The 19969-nt window shown below is 46.0% G+C and overlaps 1 protein-coding gene across 28 annotated transcripts in view; it reads right to left on the minus strand.

Annotated features, from left to right (window-relative positions):
- The window catches only part of SCRIB (scribble planar cell polarity protein), a 116886-nt gene that overhangs the window by 80588 nt on the left and 16329 nt on the right, over positions 1-19969 (minus strand). For 26 of the 28 annotated variants that reach the window (XM_040585407.1, XM_040585385.1, XM_040585399.1 and 23 more), the window contains exons 2-15: positions 14827-14944; positions 14492-14570; positions 13042-13131; positions 12266-12322; positions 8380-8443; positions 7073-7147; positions 6839-6983; positions 6410-6528; positions 5576-5775; positions 4609-4775; positions 3888-4012; positions 2540-2665; positions 1729-1962; positions 937-1254 (exon numbers count right to left, since the gene is read on the minus strand). In XM_040585407.1, coding sequence (XP_040441341.1) covers positions 937-1254; positions 1729-1962; positions 2540-2665; positions 3888-4012; positions 4609-4775; positions 5576-5775; positions 6410-6528; positions 6839-6983; positions 7073-7147; positions 8380-8443; positions 12266-12322; positions 13042-13131; positions 14492-14570; positions 14827-14944 — 1917 coding nt within the window. Of the gene's footprint in view, positions 1-936; positions 1255-1728; positions 1963-2539; positions 2666-3887; positions 4013-4608; positions 4776-5575; positions 5776-6409; positions 6529-6838; positions 6984-7072; positions 7148-8379; positions 8444-12265; positions 12323-12624; positions 12714-13041; positions 13132-14491; positions 14571-14826; positions 14945-19969 lie in introns of those variants that run through there. The other 2 variants (XM_040585380.1, XM_040585403.1) reach the window with 2 other exon arrangements.

Raw genomic sequence — 19969 nt, forward strand, 5'->3', positions numbered from 1 at the left:
TGTGTGGTAACAGCAAGAACAGATTTTACTCCAGCATCTCCACCAGTTCAGAGACTCACATCTCACCCATGAGATTTGCTGGTGTCCAACTATGATGGAGATTCAGCCACATCCCAAACCCTGCCTACCAAATACACCTCACAAAACCATCGCACCAACTTCAGTAAGAACTGGTCTAACCTCATGCAGGGTCCCTCACCAGTGTACTCCTATTCCATCCTGTGAGGATCCTCCTCGAACAAGAATCTCTGCGTGTCCCTAACCAAACAGGGTAATTCAGCTGAGTAGACCCAAGGACCTCCTATCTCACCAGCCCCCAGCAAAAACAAAAAGGCCCATCGTGGCCCCATGGTAATGGCAAAACTTGAGAACAAAAATTCCCCTAAATCCCAATGCACACCCCAGACTGCATCTGTGCTGGGGCAGGCACAGTTGTGTAACCAACGGGAAGGGCACATTTCTCTCTGCTCTCTCTACCCGCTCCTCTCCAGGAAGCACCGTGGCAGAAAAACAAGTGTAAGCAGCCTGAACGTAAGCCTGAGATTAGATCCATCCAGGGATAAAGCTCATCCTGTTGCAAATGAGGTGAAACAACCAGCAAGCAAGGAGGCGACTGAAAGGAATGGAAGAACCTGTCAGTGATGGGACAAAAGAACTGTTCTTGCAGCACAGAACACAACATCACACATAATAGGGAGGGTGCAAGAATCTGGATACAGCGCAAGGAGTCAGACATAAACAACATGGCACAGCTCTTGGACAATATGAGCCCCAGAATGGATTGCAGCTCTCCCACCCTCAGCATGTCTCTCCTGAAGTGCTGGAACATCTTGCCAATGTTTTCATTGGTATCACATCAACCTGTTTGGTAATTCAAAGTGGCAGAAGGGAGGTCTGGCACCCCTCTGACCTTCCCCCCTCCCCGCAAGACCTTACCTTCACTGAGGGCTGAGCAGATAAAGCTCCATTCTTTTTGTCATCCTCATCCCATGCTTCTTCTTGATCCTCGGGCTCTGTGTTGTTATTGCAGCCTCCTAACTCCTCTTCCTCTTTGGGGACTCCATCACTGTTCAGCCCCTGAAGGAGGGCCACCACTGCCTCTGGCTTGGGCAGTTTAGTTATCTTGAAGTGTTTCTTATAGTGGGGCGTGTCCTTGCGGATAAGCCTCTGTTTCTCCACTGGGAATGGTCGCTCTTCATCTTCATCCTCACCCTCACTCCGTATTAGTGTGTCCTCAGCAAAGTGTACAGTGGGCTACAAGAGCAAAGCCCCAGAAAGGTTGTGAACCTCAGGTAACAGACATATCTGGAGGCAGTGCAGAAACCTGCTGTCCCCCCACTACCAACACAGGCAAAGCCAGTGTTGCTGCTTTTGTGCTAAACACGATGCAGGAATACACATTAAAATTCTACCATGCTTGCCTTCTTCCATATCAACCCTTTCACTCAGATGCATCTTCTGTCAGCTCCAGGGATTGAGGACACTCAAACCTGTAACTCTGATTTTCTGCACAGTCCCTGTCTAGCTCCCACACTGTCCTTCCTAGTCACCCATGGACCCAGCTCCCACAGGCTGCCTGAATCTCTACTTGCACTTGGCTTCCACAGCCTGTATCTGCCTCCAGTAATGCCCGAATCACACTCTGTACCTCCATTTACCATTTTCTCTGAAACTTTTTAAGTCCTTCCACTTTTTATCATGACCCTGCTGCAGTTCCTAGGCTCCTACCTCATTGTATTCCACTTCCACATCATCCTCCTCTTGGTCAGCAACTTCCTTATGCTCCTCTTCAGCTCTGGGCTTCACCTCCTTCTCCAGCTCCCGCATCTCAGGCACCTGCCCATTTGGCCAGCTTCTCTCTCCCTCTTCTGCCTGCTCCTCTCCCCTAAAGTCGGCAGAGGCAGTGCTGTTGGAAAGGTGGGAGTCCTCGCTGCGATTTGACATGGCGCTCAGCCTCTTCTCCTGAGAAGATGATTGTAAAAGTCAAGAGGAAACCAAAGCAGCAGACAGAGCAATGTAGTGTGACTGGAGAAAGGCGGGGTATGATCTACCAACAGAACCAGCTTTTTCTTGAGGCTGCCTGCTGCTTTCCCTGACAAGCCTGCTGCATCTCACCTAGGTCCCACCCCTGTTCCACCATCTGTACAGGCATTTATTCTTAGCATCACACCTGGGCAGCAAGATGCCTCCTCCAAGCACTCCATTCCCATTATTCTTTACTAGGAATATCACAGCTGCCTTTTCCTCTCCCTCTTATTTTCATCCTCCCTGCGTTATGACAAAAGTGGTACCAACGCACACAGTTCCCCTTACATTGTTCTCTGTCTCCTGGTTGCATCTCCTGCTCTACCACAGTGGCCCCAGCTGACACCACAAGGCAGATTTCCAGCCCTTGGAATCCAGGCAATCCATGCTCAGTTCCTTCCAACCTTTCCTAAAAGCAAGCTCTTTCTGCCCAGCTTACGCATGCTGTCTCCCCACTCCTCAAGCCTGCTACACGTTCTCAATAGTTATCCATCTCTTAGTGAAGAGCACTCACATCTGAGTTAGGAGAATTCAGGTTCGTGTCAGGCTTTGCAGCATGTACCTCGTTGCGCCGAACTTCAATCACTTTCTTCATAACCTTCAGCTCACTGGGATGAGGGGTTGCTCTGCGCTGTAAGCCCTACCGAAGAAAAACACGTAGGAGGTTCAACAGTCAGAGCAGCATGTGCCATGCCTCAAGATTGAATTACCTCAAATAACATGTTTTATCAGTGTCAGAGCCCCAGCTGGACATAACCTAAATGTCACATTGCAGGATCTGATCAGGGCCTCTCCACTACTATAGCCTGTAGCTGAGAAGAGGAAAGAAAAGAGAGGCAGAGAACACTTCTTAGAGCTCACTCTCAAGACATTAGCCTGCTCTCCATCTGATAGAGGGACCCGGGGGGGAATTAGAGATGGGAGGTTTTAAATCGTGCTTCAGGCCTAGTAAATGCAAAATCATCAACACAGAAACCCCTAAGGGAACACACATGTGGAGTATCTTCTTAATCCCTCTGGTGTTTCTTAGTATGTCTGACAAGCCCATATACTACCAGCATTTGTGATGCTTGACTAATTCCATTCCAGCTGAGAGTCAAGAAAACCAGTATTCTAGAATTAATAACAATGGTAAAAGCAATCAAAAAAACCCCACAAAACCCTCCAAACACCAGCAGCATATGCATGCTGCAAGGACAGATGCAAATACAATTTATTAGAAGGATTCAGATCTCAAGAGAATCTCTCTCCACAAACTAAAAAAGGGGGGAGGGGGGGGGGAAATGCCTGCAGAAGAATTTAAATAGAGTACTCACTGAAAACTGAAACTTTTATCCTGTCCTTTGTATCTGCAATTAAAGAAAAATAATCTTCCATAGTTTTGGAGGGTGCCTGTCTACAATGCATAGCTACTTTAGTAACAGGACACTCCACAGCATGGGCTTGCACCTGGCTCCATGGCTTGGGGTGGTGGAGATTGCCAGCCTCGAGTTTGGCTGTGCAGCTCTCCCCACTGAGGGAGGATTAACTAATATCCAGTCCTGACAGGACTCTTGACTATTAGCATCTCGCGACTACCCAAATGCTCCACGGGCAGGTTAGCAGTCACAACTCAGCTCCCATGGGACAGCTGTCAAAATGTAAATCTGCACAGAGGCTCTCAGGGAACTCTCTTTTGTACCTGGCTTGTCTCCTCAGGGCACCAAATGCCCTTCAGACTGCAAAAATACAGTACATGCCTGCAGCAGTATTACAGGGTGAAACACTAACACCATAGTGGCTCCCCATCTTAGGAAAAAAGTTTAGGTTGTGCCAGTGTCTCCATAGGGAACTAATAAACTTCCAGAAACTCTTCTTCTTACCCGTCTCTCAGCTCCAGACTCTTCTTCATCATCTACTTTGGGTTCATCTAGGAACTGAATCACGCTGACTCTGTTTAAATTGGTGTCCGTCCAGCTCTCCTCCACGCTGTTCTGCAAAAGATTCTCTGGGGAGAAAGATAACACAGTAGGAGCTACTTTCTGAATGAGCAAGGTTGTAGGCTTGGATGAAAGACAGTTCTCAACCCATTAGGGCACCACTGTTGTATTCACCCACGGCATCAAACCACAGAGGCCTTGAGGACAAAGGGTGTAACCTCCAGATCTTATCACCTCTTGTACGTCTCCTACCAGACCTACAGCAGCTTCTACAAAAGCACCTGAATGGTTCAGTTCCAGCACTTCTTACCCAAGAACTAAGGAAAAGGTAGGATTAAGGCACAAATTGGAAGTATTGACACAAGAATACCATTGTGATAGTAAGCAAACCTCACAGACAACTACCTGGTCAACAGACCAAAGCAGAAGACTCTGAAGACTAGGCTGCAGCTTCTTTACCACCTGGCAGAGAAGCAATTTCTCAGTTTTAACCACCTCTGCCTTGGAAAGTTGCCACCAGCCATCCAGGAGCCTAGGTCTGCTACAGGTATCACAGTAACGAAAAACAGTCCAACCAAGTAGAGAGGAAGGTGCAAGGCCTCTTTCCCAAGCACTCTTCAGAGAATATGGTACTGCAGACAGCGCTCATAATGCAGTTTCTTACCTAGGCTAGGAGAGGGCTGCTGGGGAAGCAGGTAACAAGTGAGAACTTTTTCTCCTGTCTTCTCATCATCCTCTGTTTGGAATTTGAGCATGGGCTGGGACTGATTCTCTGCCAGCCACAGGGCTTTCAAGTTAAGATTTGTCAAGGCAAAAGGCAAGTTCTGCAGTCTGCAAAAGAAAAGAACTGCTGGTTAAACTTACTTGGTAACAAAGGAACTTCAACTCAGCTCCAGACTGCTTCGGCTACATTGGAGAAGTACAGCGCCAAGTCACTGCAGGATCCCTCAACTCTTACCACACTGAAGCAGCTGGCTTGTGCCCTGTGGCTCTGTCGCCACCACAGACTGGGCTCTGGTAACCCACCCTCATCAGTTTGCTAATTAGGCAGAGGACAGCTCCTATCAACAATGTGAAAATGGTGAACTTTGAAGAGCGGTTTGAGGGCAAAAAAACTATGATTTCACAGACCAGTACACAGAGAGTGTTCCAAACAGAAGCTCTGGTCAGCTTCCAACTGCTACAAAAAAATAGCAGCCTCAACTAACAGAACTGCAGCTAAAATCTGCAGGAATCTTTCAGAACAGATCACAGATATTGGCACACCATAGGGTTGTCCATGTCACAAACAAGGCTTTGACACCAATCACCTGAGGGCTGACGACACAAAACTAAAAAATCTGCAGGAAGGAAGACAGTGGATCAGGGATGTCCCCTAAGCTTTATTTCACACATGGCAGAATGTCCCCACACGAATACAGGGTAGAATTAATGCAGACAAGTAACAGGGAGAAGGGCTTAACAGGCAAAGCTTGAGACACACACGCCTCTTTCCAGAGCCCTAAGCAGCCAGTCTGGGCTTCTCCAAGCTGCGGATGCTGGGATCAGCACAGACCCAGTGTCTCCCAAAACACACCAGCAGCCTCTTCAGCCACATGCCTACAAGCCTGTTTACCCTCCCTGCTGCTGACCTGTTCCCGGCCACATCCAGGACATGAAGCTCAGTGGTGTTGGCAAGCTCTGGTGGCAGGAGAGCCAGGCGGTTGTCTCGCAAGGACAGCACGTTCAGATTGGCACAGCCTCCAATCTCAGCTGGAAGGGATGTCAGCCGGTTCCGATCCACGTTCAGGTTCGTCAGCTTGGCCAGCTTGCCAAGGGACTTTGGTAAGGCCTAGGAAGGAGATGATTCAGTTGTTGCAAAAGATAAGAGTAGCAGAATAAAGGCATAAAGGCACAGAGCCTTCTGTCCAGGGAAAAAAGCTGCCTTCTGGCCTAACACAGATACATTTTCAATAAAGTTGTCATTACAACTTTGGGACAGATTTTCTCTCAGGTTCACCGACTGTTATATGCCAACTCTTACCTCAGCACAGCACGCTCAGAACACCACTGGTCAAGATATTCCTGTTCATCTGTCCATCCCCAGTACTTGTGTTTTGACAATCAAATCATGAGCAGTTTGGAGCAGGGCCATTCTAAATTACACTACTCCATGACCCCTTGCCAAATGCAGTTTTTGATGTAGTCCTGCTCCCATCAGATTGGATGGGCTTCAGGACTGGCTATTCTAGAACCAGCATCCTACCTATCCTAGAGAATTTTTCAGAGAAAAAGAACTGAGGGAAAGCAGCTTCCACCAGGGTCTTCCCAAGAGCCTGCGAGCCAGGTGAAACTGTGCATCAAAGCAGCTGAAGGGAGAGCAGCTGGAGCATGCTCAGGAATGCAGCTCAGAAGCCAGAAGACAGGAGAAGATCCCTGGCACGTGAACAGCACAGAAGAGGCAGGGTGGCTGCTGGTGTACTTACTGTCAGCATGTTCTCTGTCAAGATGAGTTCTGACAGATTTTCACAGTCCCCAATTGATTCTGTCACCTCTGTCAGCCGATTCTGGTCCACCTTGAGGATGGAGAGCTGCTTCAGCTGACCTGGCCAGGGCAACAAGCTAGGTGTGAACTAGGCCACAGAGATAATGACACTGTTCAGGCACTACCTTTCTTCCCTCCCCATCAGGGCTTGTTCACAGGTTTCACCCAATGATGATGCAGATCAAGAACCTGAACTCGTCCTGTAGAGTTCTGTTCACCAGTATCACCTGCTGCTGCTGCACTCAACTACTGCGACTATGTCCATCAAACCCTACTACCTTGTTACACACACTCTTGCCTGAAGACCCCCCACCAGGAGCACTGCCAGGGCAGTGAAGTCCTGCACTGCTCTCCATCCCGCAATACTCACCAATCCCATCTGGGATGCATTCCAACAGGTTCTGTGACAGCAGCAAGTCCGTCAGTGCTACTAGCCCACTGACCTCATTGGGCAACTGCTCCAGCTTGTTCTCAGACACATCCAGACAGACCAAGCGGCGGAGATTGCCCAGCTCCTAGAATCAGAAAGGAGACAGTATGGCTCAAGGTAGCAGCTGAGGAAGGGAGCAAAGTGGTGAATCAATAAGCCCCAACAGGTACTTACTGGAGGCAGGGCTGAGAGCTGGTTGCGGTCTAACCAAAGCTCACGCAGGTTTGGTAGCGCTCCCAGAGTATCTGGCTGTAACAGAGCAGGACAGTAATAGCATCAGTCCCTTCCAAAGGGGAGAAGCTGCTCAAGGATGCTACAAATCACACCACACCTCTGCAAAGCTAGACATAGTTATTGCTTTCACACCTCCTAGAACCATTTGCCAAATGGTTTATAAAGCTATTGTGCTGGTGTGCCACAATATAGCAGCACATATGTTTGGAAATGTCTGCAGAAGGTCCCCACAGGAAACATGGAAGACAATAGCAAGGACTGTCTGGTAGCAGGCAAGACAAGAACTAAACAGGGTTTTGGAATTCTGGCCTTACGAAAGAAACTAGTCTTTCTCCTCTTCTGCCTCTCAGAGACTAAAAACATTTAGGTAACACTGGCTAACTCAACATGACAGAGCAGCACCATCAGCAATGCTAGACATGTTCATAGCATCACTCCACAACCACCACACACGCTGATTAGCATTTGGGGTTGGAGCTAATGCATCACTGGAGAGCAGTTCAAGTGTCAGACAACTGTTCTCACAAGTAAGCTGCAGCCTTGTGCATAGCAAGCTGCACGAAGTCCTTTGCTTCCCAATTTAGGTGGGTTTCTGCCAAAAAGCATTTCAGAACATTAAAAGCAGGATTCAGTGACAGCTTAATCCATAGCTGCAAAATTAAAGAGTATCACTGGATGTCACTGACTGTGAAGACAAGCTGAATTTCGAGACTGCACGGGCTCTCAGCACGCTTATGCTCAAAGTCCTCCATGGAGGCACCCAAGTCCAGAGGGCACACACCCCATGCTTGGCTGACTTCACTGCCAGGAACAACATGGAACAGTCCTGCACTTTGCAGTAGAGAAATCAAATGAGAAAGGAGAAAGGCAGAAAGTTGGCCTAGCAGAAGTGAAAAGGAACAGACAAAAGCAGTGCAGCACATAAGAGAAGTACCAGAGTCTCATTGGGAAGGAAAGACCCTTAAGGCAGCTAGATAGCAAGATCAACATCCCAGAGCAAAAGTGCTTGGAAAGAGCAGAGCAAGTTGTGCATGAGGACAGTCAGAAGTAAGACACAAGGGCCAATATGTGAAGAGAACATTATGCTGAGAACAATGACTAGGCCATGGTGGGCAGATCACAATCTTGCCAAACAACTTTCGGGTCTATTTCTTTGCATTTCAGATGAAAAACCACTTGCTTCCACAGAGGTACAGAGTTGGCCCCTACCAACCACCCATATTCCCTCCCCACCATCCCTCACCTACCAGTACTTCCAGGTCATTGCCACCAAGATCCAACTGTTCTAACTTGACAAGGAAGGAGAGTGAACTGCAAGATCCAGGGAGTAGAGAGGGGAAGGGGGGGGGGGGGGGGGGGGGGGTGGGGAGGGTGTGGAAAAAAAGCAAGCAAGAAAGAAGAACAGAAGGTTAGCATCTGGGACACATATCTCACAAGTTACATAATTTTTAATAACTCCTAAAACAGATGGGGCAATCCTGATCTTTTTCATAGTCCCTCTGAGCCAAACAGTTTAGGGAACCGGTACCCTTCCCCCAGGCCGGACCACCTGCACCAGGTTACCGTGTTCAGTAGTACCAGCAGTTCCAAAGCAACCAGCTTCCACTCTGTCACCAATTTGCCTTCTCGCCCTCCCACCATAAAATACTCTTTGAGCAAAAACACACAGATGACAAGACACACCTTAACACTGCTGCCCATTTTTGTAGGAAAGATGGGGACTTGCACACAGATTAACAGATAACAGAAGAGAGTCAGCAGAGGACAATACATATTTGGGGGGCAAGGAGAGCACAGCTGCAAGGAGAGGCAGGAATGACAAACTCAGCAGCCTCGGCTTCCCCAAATGGGATGCCCATGTTGTTTGAGAGAAGGGGAAAAACAGCACTGGCACGACATCTCAGAAGAGGTCAAAACGTACAGACAAGAAGCCCACTAGGCAAGATACTGCGAGAAGCCTGCACAGGAACCAAAGCCTGTCAACACTGGTGGTCCAAAGATGTGCCCCGAGCACCCACACACACATCATGACCTGGTGCTATGAAAGGCTGCAGCTGCAACCCCACAAAACCAGGATTCAGTTCTTCTGTCATGGCCCAGCTGTTCATGTGTCCTCAGCGCTCAGTCCTGCTCCATCAACTCAGCTTCCACTTCCCCAAACAGGTGTTGCTGTCTCTCAATTTACACTAGGGCAGAACCGCCATCTCAGCCCTGCCCACTTTCCCAGCTGGAATGGTCTTCAGTTATTTTTATTCCCTTCATAAGGAACTGTCCTAACATAGAAATGACTATATTTCTCTGCAAATAGAGCTATATATCTCAACGCCATCCAAACTAAGGAAGTTGGGGGCTGCAAATCTGTGAGAAAGCAATAAAAGAGGTATGTCTTGCCTGGGCCAGGCTATAAAAACATTTGGGCTACAGAGGAAAAGCAGTTCTCATCTTGTGCAGTGGTGGATTTTGAGATACTGTATTAACTCAAGCAAGGTTTATCAACTGGATCATCAAAAGGATTCTGTTGTATGGCAGTCTCTCATAATGACTACATTTGCTCTTTGACTTCTCTGAAGGGTGAAACAGCCTTGACTGTCCCTTCGCACCTTCACAGTCTGAATTCCCAAGTGAGCTGTGGAATCCATGTTGATATACAAGGTCTTGCAAAATGCCTTAGTATAGATCACCCTCCACTACTGCATGAGAATACATCAACAAAAACTACCCTTCCCAAATCACTGGCAAGCTGCATCCCATCTGCGCAGGAGAGAGGAGGTGTGACAAATCAGCTGTGCAAGATGAACTGTTTCAGAACTCAGCTGGCAGCAGAAGACTAACCAATGAAATTTAGTGTTGAAAAGTAAAGGTCATTGCAAGCTGGATCTTTTAAGGAGCTCAACAACAAAAAATCAAAAAGACACCAATGCATTACGCAGTCACAAATCCACAGTACTGAAGCCCATCTACCTACTGGGCTCAGTAACCTTGAAAACTGAAAGCATCATCCATTTTGGCAAGTCATTCTACTCTTTGGCAAGATCACTTAGACTTGTTTAGTGCCATTCTTGAGCACAATTTGCAACCAGACTAAGTACAAGAGTTTCAGACCTCAGTAGAGTACCCCTGAAATTTTCTTGCCCACTGACTTCAATCTCATATTTGACTGACAGATCTGAAGAAAATTGCCTTGGCCTTCAAGATCCTCTTTCTGCTTTTAGAAATCATCCGAAAGTAGAATTTGGGAAATTGGGGAAAAATTTAAAAAGCTGGAATTGCACTGCAGAACGAGTATCAAAAACCTGGACTTATATTTCAGAGAAAACCCCCAAAAACTCATAGCGTGCTACAAGTATGTTGCTGGATGGCATACAAATCTAACACAGGGAAACAAGGGAACACCAGGCACGAGAGATCATCCCAGAAACCACAAGGGTTTGGTCACAGACTGAATTCTCAAACTGCAGAATGCTTGCTGGTTCCTAGATGGTGAAAAACCATTAGGACCATTCTTCACCGCAATACGAAAGCCTAACTTTGGATGTAGCTGTTGCCCTTCCTTGTTTATATGGTGTATCGCAGTGGTGGCACCTGTCTGCAGGAACACACAGAACAGACAGCAGTGGGTCCCAACACCAGGACCCAAACTTCTCCTGCTTGCCTGTTCTCAGCCTGGCATAAGGAGCTTTAATTCTCACATTCTCCCTTGTGAGTATATTCCATGTGCAGCCACCTCAGCTGGTCTCTTAATACCGCCTTCCTGCGACAGGGTGTTAATGTTGACAATTTTTGTGCAGAAAAGATCCAGTGACTTTGGCATCAGGAACAAGATGGCAGTGTTAATTTGAACTGTGCTTCTACACTGTGTAATCACCAGATGTGAAGTCTGGTTGCTGACCAGTGCAGACTCTCTCAGCTCCTTTTTGGAAGTGCCTTGTCCTCAGGGTCAAAGCTGACACATGAATTTTACAAGCAGACATAACTGCTGTCATATAAAGTATTTCTTGCATTTATATTCTGCAGCTCCCAGAGGAAAATAATCATCAGGAAGAAGAGAGCATGCACCTGAGTCAGAGCAACATCTCAGAGTGAGGGCGGCATGCCCATCACAGAAGCAGCAAGACTAAAGCCCTCACTGCTCAGTCTCAAGCCTTGCTTGAACCCTGTACCATCTGATGCCTCCTCTGCCCTCTTTTTTAAACAAAGCAGAGGAGTAAGGGGAGAAAGTTCAGGTAAGTCAAACTGAATACTTGCCATGAACAGTGAGAGAGCTATGAGGAAAGGTGGCAATAGTTGTATGATTCACACATTCACTGGGGAGTTTGTGTGGGCCCAAAAGACACTGCTGTTCAAAAAGAAGGCAGGTAGAATCCCTTCCAACATATATTCAAGGAAGACTGGGGGAATCATCAGCTGGATGGATAAGGAGGCAGAAAACAAGCTGACAGAGCTAATGTAGGTTAGAAAACTCAAGAAACAACTCTCATGGGTGCCAAACCAGAGATTACTGCACAGACTCATGAGTTCTCCAGATCCTATCCACCTGATAGCATCAGCTGTACCAAGCAGATCCTCTACCAGGAATTAATCTCTGTCCCTAACTCTCTGAAACATTTAATAAGACTTGTATCTTCTCCCTTGCTGGCTTATTTTTTGTCTGCCGCAAGAAAGCCAGTTATCCCACCAATTCCCACAAACTGCTCAGCCAGAACAATCAGAAGGAATACCCAAGAAAACAGAGATGCCAGAAGCAAAATGTATCTTCAGCCGTCTTCTGCTGCTCTTCAAATTATGAACTGCAACGTATAGAGTTCTTCCTATACCCACATCAGTCCATTTTTCTGTTTTTCCACCTCTCCAGGAAAAATTATTCTCACCATTTCCAGCAGCTTTCTTACAGAACCCTGTTCATTCCAAATCAATCCTGATGCAGAGGCTGAATACAGACTCTGAACGTCCTTCCCTGCTCTTAAGCCCTGGACCATCTCTCTCCCCCCTCACCCCAATTTACAGAAATCCAGCACGATGCAGCTAATTTATGCAAAGCCTCGAGCCCTCCCAAGCAAAGTGCTAGAGCCTGTGCTACCAAAACAAGCCCCTGAGGAATCAGGCAGGGGACTCCTGAAGCAAACAGATACTCACGTGGGGAGAGTCTTCAGCAGGTTCTCGCGTAGCTCCAAAGTCACCAGGTTTGCCAAACTGCAAGAGAAAAGGGAGCGAGAAAGCCAGATTCACTGAATAGGGCTTCAGGGATACAAGGAGATGCTCATATCCCTTCCCTTGGGACCACCCCTCATGATCTGCACAAATGCATCTATGTGTGTACACATGAATGGAGATGACAGCGGAAAACAAAAAAACAGAGAGGATCTTAAATGACTTCTGATGAAGGTGACTGCTCATTGCAAAATCATGGGGAAACAACACTGCGCCCAAGCTCAGGACAAGGAAACGTGGTATCACATACAGGACTGTCTATCCATAAAGAGAAAATCCCTCACGTGTAGAAAGCCAAATCCCATGGGAGAGGCACTGCACCCCACAGGCAAAGCCCCATGGGCTCTGCCTTGGCCATTTGCTAGCAGCATAAATCATTTCAACATCACCGGACAAACCACACCTGTTTGGAAAGGGGCAAACGGGCACTCATAAAATAAGGAAAGACAAAGGATTTGATAAGCCTGGATGCACTCCTTGCCTGTGCCACAGACCACAGAGAAGGAGCAGCAGCTGAGACCAGGAAAAGAACCCTTTTAAAAAGGCTGTCTTTTAACAAGAGTAATGCTTAGAGGTGCTCACACAGTATGTTCAGTACAGTGGCAAACTGTAACTGGGATGGCATGCTCTTTCCCTCCAAGTCCTGCTAGTGTCCCCACCCCAACCCTCCTCCCCATTATGGGGAATGGAGGCATACTCACTTCCCAATGTCATTGGGGAGGCTCTGCAGGGACACATCATTCAAGGCTAAATGGCCCAGGCTCCGAAGCTGTGTGAAGCCCTCTGGAAGCCTGTGAAAGCATGACAGAACAAAACACCGTTAATTCTGTGCACAAAACAAACCCTAAATCCCCCACAAGCCAGTCTAACCCAACTGGTATCAACATGTGAAAAGGAGAAGAGCAGGAAACAACTCTGACTCTCGCTCCCGATCCAGGATATGCTCCATTTCTAAGACACCACAGCCCTGCACCAAAGTCACTACATGTCCTAGTGTGCAAACTTGGCTCTGCAGGACTCGAGCATGAATCTCAGGCTACGCCATGTGATCATTTAAACTTGGAAGCAAGGAAGGCTACCAACTAATCCAAACATCCATCTAAGGATATTTTTGCAGATGACACTGCAGCATTCCCTGGGACCAAGTAGTAGTATCATAACTCCAAGGTGCAATAGAACAGGGAAAGACTCGTGAAAAGAAGAAATCCTTCGCTGTTCACAGGCAGCTCCTGGAGCTTCCCTGCCCCACTGCTCACGACACAGATCTGACAACTCTGGGCCACAAAATCACTGACCAATAACTTCTAGTGTAGAAGTGCTGGTCATTCCTGCAGTACAGGGATTCTCACCGACTGAAAAAGCTTGTCCCATCCTGCCAGTGACCGGCTCCACAAGAGGGAAGCAGAGTTAAATCTATTTAAAGGGCGACTTGGGCAGTGCTTGCCCAGGAGCACAAAGGGCAGCAGGCATCTGGAGGCAGACTGGCATCTACAGGGACCCTGGCAAACAATGCGACAAGACACCAGTGCCTCAAAACGTGGTTCACCAAGACAGAGCGGCCACACTTGAATTCCCACAACATTACAGATTAAAAGCTGTAGAGACAGAAGACTGAAAGAGACAAGGCAGAGCGCCCTGTTCTTGGACATCGCTCTAGGCACTGAAATATCAGGGAAACCAACCAAACAGAGAGTTCAAAGGATGGCCATGCTAAATAAGACTGACAGAGAGCAAAAAGGACTGACAGAGAGCAGAGGATAGCATGCAGGCCTTTCTCTACTCCTCTGTAGCACGATGAGTCCACATCCATTCTGGTTTGTGCATCGGGGTGAAGGGGTGGGGAGGGAGTAAGAAACTTATTCCAAGAAGACAAAAGTCCTCGACCATTCCCACCAGTGGCACCACTATGACTAAAGGCTCATCAACCCAAGCCATAGGCCCTGCAATAGAGGGAGCACAAACCAGCTCTTCCATATGGTATGTGTTTCACCTCTCCAGAAAGCAGACACCTGCAGGTCTTGGCACAGGCAGGGTGGTCCCAGGCCTTGCCTTCAAGGGAAGACAATTAGAAGATGAAGACCAGAGAAAGCAAGGAAGAATGAGGAACTTTCACTCTCAGATGGACAAAATGGGTTGCACATGCCCTCCTACCTGGAGAGAGGATTTCCACTGAAGTCTGCGATTTCCAAGGATTTGCAGAATTTGATGCTTTCAGGAATTTCTGGAATGTCTGGAAAAAACACGTGAAAGAAATAAAGAGGCTTGAGAAGAGCCTACCACGTGGAAAATGGGACACCAGGTCCTGGTGACAGCCTAAGACACAGTAAGACAAACATATTTTCATAGCTCAGGACCCGCAAGAGATCACTCTACAGACCTGTGAAAGGGTCCTGCCTCTTCTGTAACATGAGTGCACAGGGTAGTACTACTACACTGAGAGAAGCAGGGCTGTGAGGCACCCACTCCCCATTCAGCTTTGACCTTACCGTTACGGGAGATGTCCAGTTCCACCAGCTGCATGAAGTTGGCAACCTCTGGGGGAAGTCTCTGGATTTCATTGTCGCTCAGACCCAGCTTGCGCAGGTTGAGAAGCCTAAAGAAAGGCTGTGACAGGAGAGAACAAAACTGGGTCAGCAGTAATTCTGTGGGAAACCTGCCTTCTCCCCTCAGGCCAAACCTGAGCATCCATCCCTGGAGAAAACTGCCTTCTCTCATAACCTCTCTCCCAGTGAGGTCCTCAAAGTGCAGTCACTGCACAGATGAGAACCCTGATTAAGGCATTTTGCCCTGGTCTGTTGTAGAAGACAGACATTTAATGGGTTTCGCTTGATGATTCATTTAACATCTCTACTATACCACTGCTCTTATCCCTCCCTTCTAGAATACAAAATGGACGTTCCTTGTTTCCCAAGAGAACAGTTCATCTTAGACGTTCGAAGACTAGCACCAGGAGGAAGTCACTATAAAGCAGCTTGCCAGCAGACACTACAGTGTTTATGAGTCTGGTCCAGAGAAGCCAACAAAGGAGAAACGTAAGGGGACTTTCAGACTGAAGTCCTGTCCCTGCTGTCACACACATCTGCTGTACGGTATGTTTTGTCAGGACAACAGTGACAAGGTCCCTACACCAACAGGGAAAGCACGTGTGCCACCTGTACAGGGCAAGAAAAGGAACAGGCTAGCTAGCTGTAGGGCCCAGGTAACAAAGAATTCGAGAAGGAAATTCCTTTCTACAAACACCACAGTCACAGAAATGTCAACTGGAAGGGACCTCCAGAGCTCTCCTTGTCTAACAACATCCAACTTCTTCACACCTCCTCTTGTTCTCAGAAGTCAATTATACTAGCTATAAACGGTAAACAGCAAGATTCATCAATCATACTCTTTCTAGACATCAATAGTAAGTTTACTAAATGCAACATACTATAATTATCAACTGAACAAATCTTGCAGCTGCTTCTAACTATTGTCGGACATAGGATACTGGACAGGATGGAAAACAAGGCGGTAGTGTTTGCTGCATTTCCTGGATTGTTACAGAGTCCTGGGAGTAACAAACAAACAATATTGGGCCAGTGCAGAAAATGAAACCGTTTTAAGACGTTTACCCATAACCCACAAATAGATAAAGGCTGTTGCGCACAGACGTAGTAAAACCATGGCTCTGATTAAGTGTTTGGGTTCTGCCACAGTACTCTTAAGTCATCTTTAGCCACTTATGAGTTTTAGATGGCCAATCCTTAAGAAGCTAATAACTTGACCTGTGATGCAGGAAAAAAAAGGAGCGATGAAGCTAGGAACAAACTCAGGCCTGCGAAGTGACACACAGAAGCCACTTCTAATCCATGTAATCATCCTGTCCGTCCCACACCAGAGACAGAAAGGGAGTTACAGTAAGCAACAGAAAATGTAATCACAGGATTACTTACACATCAGAAAACATGTCCAGAGAGTCAGGGCTGCTTACACAGACCACACTGGCAAGGATCAAACAAGAATTTGAGTCTGAACCTTCCTTCTCAGTTGCCTTTCCAGTAATCCATCTGCATAAAAAGGTTGCTGAAACAGCTCTCCAGGAATAGTTGTGGGGGTATTGAGATGAGGTTTGAGGCGGTGGGACACCCACAACTGTCACTTGTAACATTGCAAAGAACATTAATACAGACCAGACAAAGGAGAGGTAAGAAAAGGAGACACACAACGTAACTGTGAAAAGATACGCAGACCATGAAGAGAGGTGCTCGCCCTACTAGAGGGGATGATGAAGAGGTCTAACTTGAGAAGTTTCTCTGCCATAGATCAAAACCCCTGCAGCTTCCCATGGAGATGTCCCAGTGCAGAAGTGCTGCTAGGTGCAAGTCCATGTTTGAAGGACTGCAACACATGGAGCGGCCTTTGCTATGCGGAGGTTGTCGTACTTCCACATCACTCCCCATACTGAAAGGGAGAAGTGCTCTGGGATGAACAGCAGTGATATGAAATTCATACTCCTGACGTCCTAAAGTAGTACAGGAGACCATAATAAGCAAGAAAAGCAACAATAAAAAAGTCCTCTTGATGCTGAACAGCATGAGTCCTTTTTAATTCAGTTTATCTAATGCAAATCAGTTTAATAAGAAAGGAAGTAGGTGAAAGTCTAAATGACAACAAAGGTTCAAGCCAGAGCAGGAGGTTTAGAGATTTGATTTGCTATTGTTTCCTAGATCCTTCTCCTAATTTTAGAATGCAAGGAAATTCCAGGCAAGACATTGTGTTGACCTGCTAGAGCCTACAAGTTGGAAAACAGCAAAGGGACAAACAGGACATCTATAGTCCAAACTTTTAGCACTTCTGCCTACAGATTTTAGGCCGTCTCAAAACAGATGTGCACACCTAAAAAAAATTAATTTAGAATAAAGTCATGCTACATGTTGCACTGCAGTATATACAAAAAGCATTTTTTGACACAATAAGAGATTTAAAAGCTAATTTCCATGAGGCAAACCGGTAGCTGTGAACATCGACTTCAGTTTTCCCTTACACTTAAGTTTTACTTTCTTAGCTAGGCCATCAAAATCAAAACAACATTAACACTTCTTTGGCACAGCAGTTAAATTGCAATAAACTGCATGGATACCACAGAATAAACTGCGTAACAGACCTTTTACTAGCATAACTACCTTAGCGAAAATAATCAGAGCCTACAGGCACGTCTGTGAAGCCAAGTGCAGACCAAGCCTTGGAATTAGGCTTGTGACAATCTCACAATTATTCCCATCCAATTAACTTTGTTTCAGGGAGACATCTACTAAAGATCATGTTCCAAAAATGCCTTGCTTTGTACGCTACTGCTTTGTATCAGTTAAACAGCATTTTTTCTCCCCCAGTTGTGGTGTTGTTTTTTTTTAAAAAAAGGTAACCAAAAAACTTCAAAACCTCACAGTGCTGACAGACTATTCTGTCTGTGCACAAATCTCCGATCCGTGCACAAATTTCCATTCAGCAAACAGCAAGACAACAGTAGTACATCCCACTTCTTAAGACTCACTTAAGCTGGACTTGAATAAAATATTTCTATGTGACAAAAATTCAAACTAGTCAAAAGTCAGCAGCGGAGGTCACAAAAAAAAAAAAAAAAGCGCAGCTGAATTACAGTGTTCCCATGCAAGGATTAAGATTTTTATACAGGGGGGGGCGGGGATGGGATGCGGAGGCAAGTTAAGTAGAATTTAAGCAAGCCACCATGTCTACTCTGTCTAGCAAAACCACTTACTCCTCATCATTAACCCCTCACCAACAGGATGAAATACAGTGAATGAAATACTGCTAGCCAAAGCACAGATACACCAGCAAGTCTGTACTTCCCCCTGACAGCCTGCTTTGCTCCTGAATGTCTTTACTATAGCAGCACACACAGTTTTGCCAGCAGAGCACACCAACGTTGCCATAACCAGTCCAGTAGACTTAACTGCCGTTGCGTCACAGAAAGGCAAAGGTAGACCAGCACTGCTGAAGCAAATAAACAGGCGCTGGTTGTTCAGAGATGGGACAGTCTTCAGGAATAAGCACTTGAAAGCACAGAAGAGATGTGCTTCCCGCTTATGCCAGCAAAGCTTTTAGAAAACTAGCAAGCAAAGTCTGCCCTTCTCTCTACTAGGACTACAGCTAGTATGATGTAAAATACAGCCACGTGATGTAATCAAGAACAATGCAAACGCTGCACCTAAGACGACACACAATTTTCAGGTCAATATTTTGTGAACCGGGTTCTTCAACTCATAAAGTCCAACAGCCAAATTTACAAAGCAAGACCGCACGGAAGATTAATTTGTGACACTGGAAATGGAGAACAGATTAATTTTAAAATTGTTACTGGAACCAGGAGTGCAAACTTAAGCAAATGTGTCTTTGGAGACTGGCAATTATCCCTTTCTCTAATCAATGTTAAGCCTGTTTCATACAGCTAGCAAAAAAAAAGAAAAAAAGAAAGTCACAAATTTAGCACTATACTGAATGTCTCTGTTACGATGAAACATAGACCGTCAAGATTTTCTGAGTATTAAAAAAATAAATTAAATAATAACCAAATCTGCATGACCTAGATCTTTCACTGTCCAAACTAGACTGATAAAAAAGATCAAAAATAGAACTTTGAGAAAAAAAATAAGCAGTAATCAGTCACTGTTTCCTGGCATACCAGAAGCCTGAAGACCACACAGAGCAAACACGGATTAGTACAAGAGGATTCCAGCGCACAGGAATTCAGCCAGCTCAGAGTGCAATGGAACTTACCACAAATATATATATAAAAAAAAAAAAAGGTTCAAGACAAAGATCAGGGGCTGTACTAATATATTAACAGCATAGTTGGGTAACTAGGGGGGAAAAAGCCTTTCTAAATTAGAATATATTACAAAGATACTCTACTGTTGAATTATGCGAATTGTTACGGGATGGCTAAGATGGAAAACTACTACAAAACCATCTTTCAAAAAAGGTTCAGGGGGCATAAATTCTGACAATATGTGGAGCACAGCAGCTGCAATACAACAGATTGGAAATACATAGGCCATTGCTCTCAATGTACTGATTGGCTGAAAATTAGTATAAGGTATAAATAGCCTGTAAAGCACTCTAAACCAAAAGATAAGAAATACTCCAAAAAATTGTAACATTGAAAAAGAGACAGAAAAATGTGAAATGCAGGCTCTGCAGCACGTTTTCAGATGTAACTTCCTCATTCAGAAGCCTTTCTGAAAATGAAAGCAGGCAAACATGAGAAGTCATTCAAGATTTATCTGTAATTTCTGAAACAAAATTCAGTTACTTCATTTTCTTTTAAAAAGGCAACCTAGATCCATGAATTTTTCAGTCAAAAGGGACAATGAAGTAATATCCTTTAATTCTTTGTATATCGCAGACTTTTATCACAGAATCATGAAATAATTCAGGTTGGAAGGAACGTTGGCATATCTCTACTCCAACCTCTTACTGAATGCAGAGTCAGCAATGAAGTCGGTCCAGGTCGCTCAGGCCTTCGTCCAGTCAGGTCTTTCAAAACCTCCAACGACGGGACTCAAGGATCCAAAAATGCTCTGGGTCCTTGGGTGCACCACTTAGTTACTGTCACAGTGAAAAAAGCTTCCTTGT

The sequence above is a fragment of the Falco naumanni genome, chromosome 3, assembly GCF_017639655.2.
Source record: "Falco naumanni isolate bFalNau1 chromosome 3, bFalNau1.pat, whole genome shotgun sequence".
In the NCBI taxonomy this organism is placed as follows: Eukaryota; Metazoa; Chordata; class Aves; order Falconiformes; family Falconidae; genus Falco; species Falco naumanni.